The sequence below is a fragment of the Canis lupus genome, chromosome 3 (genome assembly GCF_011100685.1).
Source record: "Canis lupus familiaris isolate Mischka breed German Shepherd chromosome 3, alternate assembly UU_Cfam_GSD_1.0, whole genome shotgun sequence".
Lineage (NCBI taxonomy): Eukaryota > Metazoa > Chordata > Mammalia > Carnivora > Canidae > Canis > Canis lupus.
Window position 1 is genome coordinate 92,105,875 of NC_049224.1, and position 11,984 is coordinate 92,117,858.

An 11,984-nucleotide genomic window follows, 5' to 3' on the forward strand; every position below is an offset into this window, starting at 1 on the left:
GCCTCAGGCCACTGCGGGACTCCTGAAGCCCAAGCCTGGCACACAGGCGCACGTGCGTGTACGTGCACACACCTGGACGTACAGGCCCACACGTGCACGCACACCTGTACAGATGGGTGCACTCACCTGGACACAGATGTGAGCACACACACCTGGACACACAGGCCCACATAGGTGCACACACACCTGGACACACAGGCCCAACAGGTGCACACACACCTGGAAACACAGGCCCACAGAGGTGCACACACACCTGGACACACAGGCCCAAATACAAGTGCACACACACAGATGCCAAAGGGAGACACACCAGCGTAGAGGAAGAAGATGCACATTTTCTTGTTTAACAAAATAAATTAAATATACGAAGCTTCAGCTCAAACTCTATATAAAATTACAGAGGTCTGGGGCTGCCACGGGCAGTGGGCTGTTGGGTGCCTGGCCCCACGGCGCCCACCCAGTTGGCCATCAGGCCAGGGACGTCCCAGGCCCGAGCACAGGCCTGCTCGGGGTGCCACCTTCCTTCCAGCATTATTAATATTATTATCTTAATTTCTTAAATATAAATATCAGGGGCCCTCCTTGCGGCAGTGGGGGGCAGGGTCAGCCCCGCGCTCCCGCCTCGGCCCAGGGCCCGCGCGGCTCCGCCTGACCTCCCGGCCCGCGGTGCTGGGGGCTCCTGGACACCCGGACAGGTGGTGGCTAAAATAGCTGCGTGCCCGCGGAGGGCTGGCTGGGACCGGCGGCAGGCACGGCGCGGGGGGCGGGCGCTTTGGGTTTGCGAGCGGGGGCCTCTCAGATCCCCTGCCAGGCGTGGGGCGGGCGGCCCGACCGCGGCCCCGGGAGATCCTCCCCAGGGCAGCTGGGGGTTCCTTCATCTACGGGCCCCTTGCTGCACGCGCGCCGCAGCGTCACCAACACGGGCCTTCCGCGGGGGCTGGGGGGCCGGGCGGGCTGCGTGGGTGCACGTGTGTCTGTGTCCGGGGGACCTCAGACCCGGGGTGCCCTGGGGGCCGCCTCTGCCTGCGTCCCGGGGCCCGGCCCTCTGTGCCCCCGCGCGCCCACTCGACCCCGTGTGCCCGCCGCCGGCGCCTGGGGCTGGGGTGCGGGGTGCGGGGTCCCCGGGGCGGCACCTCTAGCACTGGTAGTGGATGTGCTGGTGCTGGTGGACCTTGCCCTCCACGTGCGAGTGCGTGTGTGAGTGCGTGTGCGTGTGCGTGTGCGTGTGCACGTCCGTGTAGAGTTTGGGGTAGAGCCTGGGCCCGGCGGGGGGGCCCGGGCCCAGCAGGTGCTGGGCGGCCGCAGGGGGCCCCAGCTCGTCACACAGCGCCGCGCCGGGGCCTGGGACGAGGGAGGGCGGCGCCGCGGGGTCCTTGTCCCCGGCCCGGTCGCGGGCGGGCACGGGCGGGCGGTGCGCGGGCAAAGGCGGGGCGGCCGCGGGCGCGCACGGCTTCTTCTTGGCCTGGCACAGCCACAGGAGCACGGTGCCCAGGAGGAAGACGGCGCCCGCGGGGATGCCGATGACCACGGGCCACGGCAAGCTCGTGCTGGACGACGCGGGGGCCACGGGCGGCCCGGGCGGCTTGGGGTCTGCAAGAGAGACGGGGCGGGGCGGTCGCCGTGGGTCCCGGAGCCTGCGCAGGCGGCCCCGCGCGCCGGCCTCCCGCCCCACGCACCTGGCAGCACGGTGAGGAAGGCGCTGCGGAAGCTGTAGCCCATGGTGTTGGCGCCCAGGCAGATGTACATGCCCGCGTCGTCCTGGCGCGCACGCGTGATGAGCAGCTTGTTGAGGTAGGAGCCGTCGGGCCTCGACCACACGTCGCCCGTGGGCAGCACCACGAACTTCTGGCCGCCCACGTCGATGGTGGAGTTGTAGCGGCCCTCGGCGCCGTACTCCACGCGCTTCAGCCACTGGATCACCGGCTTCACGTCACTGCGCACCTTGCACTGGAACGACGTGGTGCCCCCAAAGTCCACCGTCGTGTTCACGGGGTGCGTGCCCGTGAGCACGGGCTTGGAGCGGGTCCGCTCTGCACGAGGAGGGGCACGTCAGCGCGGCCCCGGGCACCGCCCGCCCGCCCCCCGGCCCGGCACTCACGGATCACGTCCACCTTGTAGGTCGCGTTGATGGCGCCGGCGCGGTTGGACACGCGGCACGTGTACTTGCCACTGTCCTCGGGGCGCAGGTTCTTCAGGCTCAGCGTCCACTTCTTCTTCCGGTGCTCGCCGGCCTCCAAGCCCGTCAAGGCCTGGTCGTCCTTCATCCACGTGATGTCGGGCCGCGGGTGCCCGCTGGCCACGCACTTGAGCCGCACGGAGCTGCCCACCGGCCGCGCGATCACCCGGCGCCTCATCTTGGAGGGCTGCGTGAAGCGGGGCCGCGCTGCGGGACGGGCAGCAGGGGTCAGCCAGGCCCCCGGGAGCCGCCCCACCCGCCCCGAGGAAGAGGGCGACGTCCGCCCCGTCTCACCCCACTGCTTGCCGGTCGGGTCCTCCTGGCCCCCCGAGGCGCCGTCGTGCCCCAGACGCTCCCTTCCCGGGCCAGTGTCATCTGCGGAGCGGAGGGCACGTGAGCGGGGCCCCCGCGGCCCCCGCCCAGACCCCAGGCTGGTTCCCAGGCTCCCACCCTGGGCCCAGCTGGGAAAGCTTCAGAAACAGGAGCGGGAGTCCCGGGAGCACACCCACGTCCCCGTGTCCCGGGGACAGCTGGCCCGAGCGGCCGCCCAGCCTGCCCCTGGGTGCAGGTGACCCCAACGGAGCCGCCCCCCCACCCCGGCTCCGGGGGGTCTGCAGGGCCCGCGGAGGAGGGGGCCGGGCCGCGCCGGCAGCTGCAGTAACCCTAGCCCACATCAAGGCGCCGAGGCCTCGGTGAGCTGACATGGCTCGCATACCGCCTGGTCATCCTCCCCTTTCAGAGGACAGTGGGGGGACGCAGCAGCGCTCCCGTCCCACAGTCCCGAGCAGGGCCCCGGGGGCGGGGCAGGCCAGGAATGCCCTCCTGCCACCGCCCGCCACCTCCGCCCAGCTGGGGACCCGGCGAGGGGCTGGCCGGGGCGGGCGTCCCCAAGCGTGAGACGGGCCACCGTGGCTGCCAGGGAGCCCGTCCCTGGGGACGCAGCCCCAAGGAGCCGTGGGGGAGGGCCCGGCGTGCGCCCGGCACCAGGGAGCACAGGGTGTGTCGCTGGGGACCCCGCCAGGCCCCAAGCCCGGCCCCAGAGGCAGCAGAGAACAGAAGGCCCTTGGCGGCCCCTCTGAACTCTGAAACCTGAGCCTCAAAGTTGGAACCGACGCCCAGGGCCCAGGCCGGCCGCCCGGCCATCCCCTGGTGGGACCACCGCGCCGGGGCGCCCGGGCCCGCTCCTGCTGTGCCCTGGGCACCCTGGGCTCCCCGTCGGCACAGCCTCTGCGGGGAGGGGACCCCGGGCACAGGCCCGCGGGGGTCCGGCCACAGCACCGCTCAGGCCCGTCATCCTGGCAGCCCTGGGTGGGGTGGGGGCCACTCGGGGAAGGTCCCCCGGGTCTGCTGGCTCGCGGCTCCCATGCACGGCCCGCCCCCGGCCCTGGCACGTCACTGACCCATCACGATGAGCGTGTAGTTGACGCTGAGGCTGCCGAAGCCGTTGGTGGCCTTGCACACGTAGGCGCCAGCGTCCTCGCGCTCCACCTCCTTCACCTTCAGGCCTTGGGGCAGCACGCGGAAGCGGCTCCAGCCGCCGTGGATCGTGCGGCCGTCCTTGGTCCACATGGTCAGCGGCGGTGGATCCCCCTCCACAGGGCACTGCAGCCGCACGGTGCGGCCCAGCCGGGCCACCTGCCTTGGGACCACCTTGTCTGCCATCCTTGGGGGGCCTGCGGGCCAGTCGGGGGGTCGGTCAGCGGGGAGGGGGCTGGCGGGTGCTCAGGGGCCCGGGGCAAGGGGGCCGTGCCTGTCGGGTCCCCCCCAGGACTCCGGGCAGATGCCGCCCAGGCAGCGAGGGCTGCTCCCAGGCCCCGGTGGGCAGCGTCCACCCTGAGGAACGGTCCCCCCCTGAGCGCCCCCACGTGCTGCCCCCACGGAGGAGCCACGACGCTGATGGGCACCCAGGGTGCACGCCCCGCACAGCCACCGTAGGGCACACGCGTGAGTCCACGCAGCACAGACACAGTTGGTGGCTTCCCCGAGGACGGTCGCCCCAGACCACGGGGCTGGGCGGGGGGCGCGGGGGGCGGCAGGGTTCCTGTCTGGCTGGCCGCCCCCGGCGGGAGCAGCCCACGCCGCCCGCAGTCGCCAGCCCGCCTCAGGAGCCTCTGCGTCCCGGACAGCGGGAGCGCCCCAAGGGGGTCCAGAGTGTGCCCCCCCGCAGCTCCCTACACCCACCTGCCCTGTGCGCCCCCAGCCCCCGGTCTCCAGGTGTCGGCCAGAGCACTCACCCCTCCCGTGGGCAGAGGCCGGCGTCCTGCACCCCGACCCCGACCCCGACCCCAAGGCGGTGTGTGCTCCCAGTGAGCACCTGGGGCTTCCTGCGTGTGTAATTAGCAGCGGGCTGAGCCGCCGGCCGGGGCGTCCCGGACCCACGGTGCTTCCGTGGGCTCTTCGCAGGCGGGAGCAGAGCTTCCTGGAGGCTGCCCCCACCCCGGGGACCCGATGCCGCCCCTCCACGGGCCTGCAGACACTGACGGAGCCACAGGGGGAGCGGGCGGCCCGGGGTCCAGGCGGGGAGGGTCCCGCGGCCCGAGGGGGCACAGGGAATCCCGGGGCCTCCCCGACGGCTGCCACCAACCTGGGCCCAGCCCGGCTCTCCCCCTGACACCTGCCTGATGCAGCCCACCAGGCCCCCCAGCCCCAGGAATGCTTCTCCTCCGCACCCCCGCTCCGCCTCTGCTAGGGTGCCCCCCTGCCATGGGGCTCCCAACACGGGCCCCAGCACCCAGGAGGGAACCGAGGCAGGGGCTGCTGAGTCCTCCACTGTGGACGGGCCCCCAGCGCGCCCAGGGTCCCACACCTGTCACCGCCGCAAGTGCCCCGTCCGAGGGGCCTCCCAGCGCGCAGGGCAGGGCGGGCAGCCCCCCGCTGACCCCGGGGCACACGCAGGCCTACAAACTGCCCAGGAAGGGCAGGGCACGGGCTGCGCCTGACCCGGGGCAGTCCCATCTGGCAGACTCGGCCTGCGCCCCCCCCGCCCCGCCGGGGGCACCCCCTGAGCAGAGAAGGGCCATCGGACGGTGCTTGCAGGGGCCGCAGGGTTTGAGGAGCTGGGGGGGGCATCGACCGGGCCTCAGAGCCACAGGCCCCTCGCTCCCTGTGGACAGGACAGGAGGACGGAGCCAAGGGACTGCCAGACGGACCGGAAGTGCGGCCCCGAGGACGCCGGCAAGCGGGACGGGGCGGGCAGGCCGGCAGCCAGAGCCCCAGCTGGAGCCAGCCTTATCCGAAAGCAAACAGCCCCCTTCCCGCCCCGGGCCAGCCGCCCTGCCCCCTCCAGCCCTGCCGAGCAGAGACCCCAGCGGGCTCACCCGAGGGAGCCCCCCCACCCAGATTCCTGGGGATTTGGCCGCCGCGACTGCCACGGCTCTATATTTAGCCTGGGAAACACAAGCCCCCATTGTTCCACCTGGTCAGGTGTCCAAGCCGCCCAGCCCGAGGCAGACCGGGGCCACGGCCAGGAGATGGGCGGGGGGCGGGGGGGCGGGTTCCCAGCAGCCCCGGGGCTGCCCCTCGGCCCCCCCAGGACCTCCTCCAGGAAGCCACGGGGAGGGACAGGCGCGGTCCGCGGAGGCTGGGGCGGGGGCTCCCCCTGCAGGGGCTGACCGCGCGGTGGGGGTGCTGGGGGTGCTGCCGCGGGGACGCACAGCCCGTCCCCCATCCTCCTCCCCGTCAGCTGGGGGAACGCGGCAGGAACGGGGGCCCGGGGGGGCTCAGGGGGCAGCAACCCAGAGGACCCCACACATATAGGTACACAGCCAGGCTCCCAGGTGCCGTCCAGGGCGCGGGTGTCACACGTACAGCATGTCACGCCGCCCCCCGACGCCATCCCCGGGCACACAGGGTGTCCCCCTGACGCTGTCCCCCCAGACACCATTGCTCTGACACCGTCCCCCCGACGCTGACCCCCGACACCGTCCTCGTGACACAAGGCTGCCCCCAGATGGGCACCCTCCACCCACACAGCGCCCGTGCGTGCACACGCAGGCACACACCCCAACAGCAGATGCCGACCCCCCACCCCCGCCCGCCGACACCACTGTTTCCCAGAGTTTAGGTCCTGCTATCACCCCACTGACACCCCTCCCTCCCCAGTGGCCCCAAGGAGGGCTGAAGTGGGCAGGGCCAGAAAGACGGAGGAGACACATGAGGGCTGCATGGGGACAGGACCCCCAAACGGCGCTTTCACCCCCTGGGGGCACCTGGAGCTCAGCCCCCGAACCTCAGTAACCCGCACGGCCTCTGCGCTGCCCGTCCCGTCCTGACCCACCTTCCCTCCGCCCCAACCGCAGCTGCCCTAACCCCTCTACCTGAACCACCCCAAGCCCCCTGGGACGGTTGGCCGGGCGGGGGGGCACTGCGTCCGCCCCTGTCCCTGCCCAGGGCTGAGCCATGAGGAGCCAGACCAGTGCCCCCCGGGGCCACGGTCACGGGTGGGAGGTGAGGCCAGCTGGCTCCATCCCCGGTCACCCCCAGCAGCCCCAGGAGCCCCCAGCCCGGACGCGCCCTCTGGCGGGTGGTGCTCGGGCTGAGCTCCTGGGACGGGCTGGCTGTGCAGCGACTTCGTGGCCAGCGGGGCGGCCCTGACCAGAGGGCAGGCAGGGGGCTCTCGGGGGAGCGGGGCGCAGCTGCCATGCCCCCCGCGGAAGGAGGGGGAGCGGCCCTGGGCCCAGCATCCTCCCCGAGATGGCCCGGGAGGCGGGGATGCCAAGGCGAGGGCACAGGTGGGGACCCCAGGGCCCCGACAGGCAGGCTCCACCTCCGCCCTGGCTCCGAGCCGCTCAGGTCCCCGCGCACACGCGCACAGACTCCCGGTCACCAGCAGGCCTGGGGCGGCCCCTGGGGCCCGGACCCACAGGACCTGCGGTGGAACTGGTAGGACCCGAAGGACAGGTGGTTGCCCCAGAAACCAGGCGTCCTGCGTGCAGCAGAGGGCCAGGCTGACCCACCGCGCCAGCCGAGGCCGCCCAACCCACTGCCCAGAGGCCGCCCCTCGCCCGAGACCCCGGGGGGACCTCCACCGGGTCCTGACTCCAGGGCCCCTCCCTGCCGCTCGCAGGACAACCCAAGGGGCCACGGGGCAGCGCCCTGACAGTGCACGGCTCCTGGACCCACTGCCGCAGGGCGAGCTGCAGGCCACTGTGTGCGGCCCCCCAGCCGCCCCCCCAGCCGCCCCCCAGCCGCCCCCCCCAGCCGGCCCCCAGCCACCACCCCAGCCACCCCCCAGCTGGCCCCCATGCACCGCACACAAGCAACCCGGCCCCCCGCAGGCCGGGCCGAGGAAGCCAGGAGGGCCTCCCTCACCTGCTGCCCCTGCACCCAGAGGACGCGCTCACGTGACAAGAAGCCCGGACCCTCAGGGCCCTGCCCCTGACCCGCGAGGCCGCATGCGAGCCTGGAGCCCCTGGGCCAGAAGCTGACGCTGAGGCAGGACCAACGCGCCAGCTAGGGCGAGGGTGCGGGTGCCGGGCACCCCCCACCCCGGGCCAGCCCAGGCCAGAGGGTGTCTGCCCCCCTCCCTCCCACCCACCCGAGGGCTCTGACGGCTACAGGGTAGGCCACCCCGCTGTCCCCGCTGTCCCCACTGTCCTGGGCTCTCGGCCCCGCTGCTGGGCTTCACTGTGAGCCCCGCAGCCCCCGCGGGCCGGGCACACCGCTGCAGGGGTGCAGAGGGCACCCTGGGCCCCTCCGTGGCTGGCGGCCCGCCACTCCTGCGGCTCGGCCCCGTGGGAGTCAGAGGGCGTCACTGCCGCGGGGGTCCCGGCCCAGAGCCAGGCCCAGCTGCCTGCCGCCTGCTGCCCGGGCCCCATCACGTCCTCCGGCCCCTCGCGGCACAGGGCTGGCCCGAACCTCCAACCACCTGGGGACGAGAGCAACTGCTTCCTGCTGAGATGGGCAGCGCGGGGTCAGCAGGCCTGAGGCTGGAGCCCGTCCCTGCCACAACCCTGTCCTACGTGTCAGGACGCCTCTGGGAAGCCCCCACCTCACACCGGCTCCCCCCAAGGGGCACGGGCCCCCACCCAGGCCCACAGCTCTAGGCCTTGCCGCCAGCCGCCCAGTGGGGACACAGAGTGCAGAGGCCCCGGGACGCCCCCCGCTCCCCACACCCCTGGCCAAGCAGCGCCTCGGCCCAGCCCGGGCCTACCCCCACTCCCGGCCCCCAACCCGCCTCCCCCGAGCCTGCCCAGAGTGTGGGCCGCCTGGCTGCAGCTCCACCCACAGCAGCCCAGGACGGGGCCGAGAGAGCCACGCTGGACACCAGGGGATCACCAGGGAGGGCAGACGGCAGGCAGGGTGGGGTGGGGTGGGGTCGGGGCACCGGGCAGGCCTGTGGGGTCTGGGGCAGCGGCCTGGGCATCCCCGCCCCTCCACGGACCGCCTGCCACGGAGCCTGCCACCTGGACACGCCGGGGACGGCGCAGGAGGCCGGCCACCAGCAGGTAGGCAGCCGCACGCACGGCGAGCAGCCCGGAACCCCAAGCAGGCTGGGGCCGCTGCTGGGAAAAACCAACATTTCCCCAGGGCGCTGGGCGGGGGCTGAAGGCCCATTGATTCCCGCACAATGAAGAGCCTGCGGTAGGAGTTTCCAGGCCCAGCCAAAGGCCACTTTGTTCAGGGCTCCCTCCTCCCCCCAGAGGGGACAGTGATTTATTTTCTCTTCCAGGAGTGAGGCCCGAGACGTAAATGGGGCGGCTGGCCTGCATCCCCACCTCGCGGCGCCTGGGCCCGGCTCCCGCACACCCGCCTCAGCCCGAGGGGTCGGGGGAAGGCCCCCCGCCGGCCTGGCCAGAGGCCAAGGTCAGCCGGCGCCCCACGGCCGCGCGCCCTCCCGCGGATTCACGCACCCGGCGACCCTCCCCGACACAGCCCCGAGGGCAAGAAGGCGCCATCCCCGCAGAGTGGGGCGCCTGGCCCCGGGGTGGGTGCTGGGGGCGCCCAGGGCGCACCGGGGGTCCGGAGGACCGGGAGGCGGCCTCCAGGCCTGGCTGCTCAGAGATCCGTCCATGGCACCATCCTTGGAACAGTTGCGGCCTGACAAGCCCTCCCGCGGGTCCTCCTAAAGCCACGCGACGGGTTCGGAACCCAAGTTCCCGCTGGAAGAACCTAAATCCGATCCTGCCTCAAAGCTGGAAAAGGCTGTTTCAGACAAACCCACCAGGATTGTGAAACTTCCAGAAAGGGGAACTTTAAAAACATGACCCGAGTGGAGAGACGTGCTGACTCCAGAAGGCGTGACGCCCGGGGAGGGATTTCGGCAAGCGGCCTGGCTCCGGGCTCCGGTCTGCCCGCGGCCCGCTTCCCCGCACCCTGGGAAGCGCCCGGGCCCTCGGGCCAGGCCTGGAGGACAACCGCCCGCCCCCCAGAGCCGCGGGGGCCCTTGCCCTTGGAGAGTGGCGCCCGTCCCTGCTGCCGCCGCGGCTGGATCCCGGGCTCGGTCCCAAGGCCAAGGCCGAAGGGAACACAGCAGGGTGTGGCCCCTCCAGGGTCCCCTGGCACTGAGGCAGGCCCTGCCGCCCGCTGCCATCACCGCGTCCACCCCTCTGCTCCGGGCTCCGGCCCAGGCCCAGGCCAGCACGGCGGCCTCAGAGCCTCCCTGGCCCAGCAGCCAGAGGACGGGCAGGTGTGGGGATGAGGGGAGTCCACGCAGATCAAAGAGGAACCGGAGTGCAGGCCGCTGGCCACCGGGGGGGCCCTGCGGGGTATGACCTGAGTGCCCGTGGTGCCAGGACGCTGCCAGGCCCCGCCGCGCCTGGGCAGCCCCCACCCTCCGGCCGAGTGGCCAGTCCCCTGCCGGGCAGGCGGGGGGGTACCGTGGCATTAGGCCCACCTGGGCTGCCGCCTGCCACCCAACACCCAAACGTGCCCATATAAGGCCGGGTTGGGCTCGGTGTACCCGCCGGCGGGGGGAGGGGTGCGAGGCCTCCGAGGACTGGTGGACAGGGCAGGGACGCTCCTGAGTGGTCAGCACGCCCAAGGGCTGGCCCGGCCCGAGGGCCCGCCTAGCTGAGCGCCGGCCAGCGCGGAGCATGGCGGGTGTGTGGTGGCCAAGGCGGATCTCCCATGGCCCAGCAGCTGAGGATGTACCTGGCGGGGGACAGGGTGCTGGGGCTGGGCCTCGGGTCGCGCCGCAGACCCTCCTCCTTGGACATCAGGTGTGCGAGCGGCCGCCGAGGGCTGGCACGCCGCTGGAGCAGGTGGTGCTGTGGGGCCCGACACAAGCCCGCGGCCCCTGCAGCGGCCCCTGCCCTCTACCTTTGCGGGGATGGGCAAGCTCGGGGCGCAGGGGTGGGGCTCGAGTCCCAGGTGCCCGCCATGTCCCCGCTGTCCCCAGACCGGCCCCGGCACCACGGGCGTCTCTGCGGGTTGCCGGGGCCTAACTGGGTCCACGGTGCCAAGCAGCCTGCGCCACCAAAGCCCCGGGGTACCCCGCTGCTCTCAAGCTCAGGCCCACGTGTGGATGCGAGTGTCCCCAGAGGCGCGGGGCCCAGCCGACTCCGCGGCAGGCGCGGGGCCGCAGGTGAGCCCGCCACGCCGGGGCAGGTGTGCCCTGGGTGAGCCGGGGTCCCGAGGGTGAGCGGGGGAGGGGCCCGGGGAGCCAGGGTGCCCTGCGGCCGAGCTGGGGCGCCCCCGGGAGGGGACCCGCGGGTGGGCCCGGCGCGGCGGGGAGAGCTCGGCGGAGCCGCGCGGCGGGCGGGGCGGGGCGGGGCGGGGCGGGGCGAGGCACGCGCGCCAGCCGGGCAGTGTGGCAGGGTTCAGGGCCGGGAGCGAAAGGGGCGGCGCTGGCGCGGGCCGGGGCGCCGGGCGGGGCGCCAGGACTCACCTCGGGCGGCGGCGGCGGGCGGCAGGGCCCCCAGCAGCAGCGGCGGCAGCAGCAGCAGCAGCGCGGGGCCGGGCGTCATCGTGCCTGTGCGGACCTGGGGGCGCGGGGCGGTCAGGGCGGCGCGGGCCGGGGGCGCTCCGGGCGCAGGAGGCGGCGGCGGGGCGCCCCGCGGTATCAAAGCAGACAAAGGGTTCACGCTAATTGCCGGCCTCCCCCGCCGCCCCCCGTCTCCGAACACCGTCTGGATTCCTGGCGCGTGTGACTCGGGCCCTGCCCGCGGGACACACAACACCGGCGGCCGCGCAGATAATCGCCTGCGCCATTAGCGGACAAATTTGCGCTGGGGGGGGGGCCCACGTGGGGTGCGGGGCCGGGGGCGGGGCGCGGGCAGGACCACTGGCCCCGCGGGGCGGCGGCGGCGCGTGCCGGGCCCCGGGCCTCGCCCCCCGCCCCCGCCCGCCCCCCGGCGCCCCCGGCGCCCCCGGTCGGCCCCCCCCGCCGGACCCCCCAGCCGGACCCCGGGGTCGCGGGCGCGCGGACGGGCTCACCTCGGCGGGGCGGCAGGCGGCGGGGCTCAGGGCCGGGCCCGCGGGGCGCGCTGCGCGGTCATCGCCGCCCCGGGCGCCGCACCCCGGCCCCCGCGCCCCCGGGCCCGGCCTCGGGACGGGGCGGCGCTACCTGCGCGCGGGCGGCTCGGGCCGGGACCGGCGGCGGGGCCGGGGCCGGGGGCAGCGCGGGCGGGGCGCCGAGGGCAGCGGCCGGGGCGGGGGCCGGGTCCCGGGGCGGCGGGGCGAGGGGCCCGGGGCGGCGCGCCGCGAGGCGTCCTTCCCTGCGGGGCTTTGTCAACTCTCCCGGAGCGAGCGCCGAGCCCGCCGCGCGCCCCGCCCCGACACAACTTCCCTCCAATCGGCGCGCCCCGGCTCGCCCCGCGCCCGCCCCGGCCCGCCCCGCGCCCGAACTTCCCCCCAATCCGCGCGCGCC

The 11,984-nt window shown here is 74.1% G+C and overlaps 1 protein-coding gene across 1 annotated transcript; it reads right to left on the reverse strand.

The window, feature by feature from the left end:
• Nucleotides 1–315: 315 nt before the first annotated feature.
• Nucleotides 316–11,096, reverse strand: FGFRL1 (fibroblast growth factor receptor like 1). Its single transcript, XM_038533628.1, has 6 exons — nucleotides 11,004–11,096; nucleotides 3,577–3,849; nucleotides 2,471–2,551; nucleotides 2,099–2,383; nucleotides 1,677–2,030; nucleotides 316–1,590 (listed from the first exon to the last, which is right to left on the reverse strand). Exons 1-6 carry the CDS (start codon nucleotides 11,080–11,082, stop codon nucleotides 1,136–1,138), a joined length of 1,527 nt encoding a protein of 508 aa, XP_038389556.1. The 5' UTR covers nucleotides 11,083–11,096; the 3' UTR covers nucleotides 316–1,135.
• Between the last annotated feature and the right edge of the window lie 888 nt (nucleotides 11,097–11,984).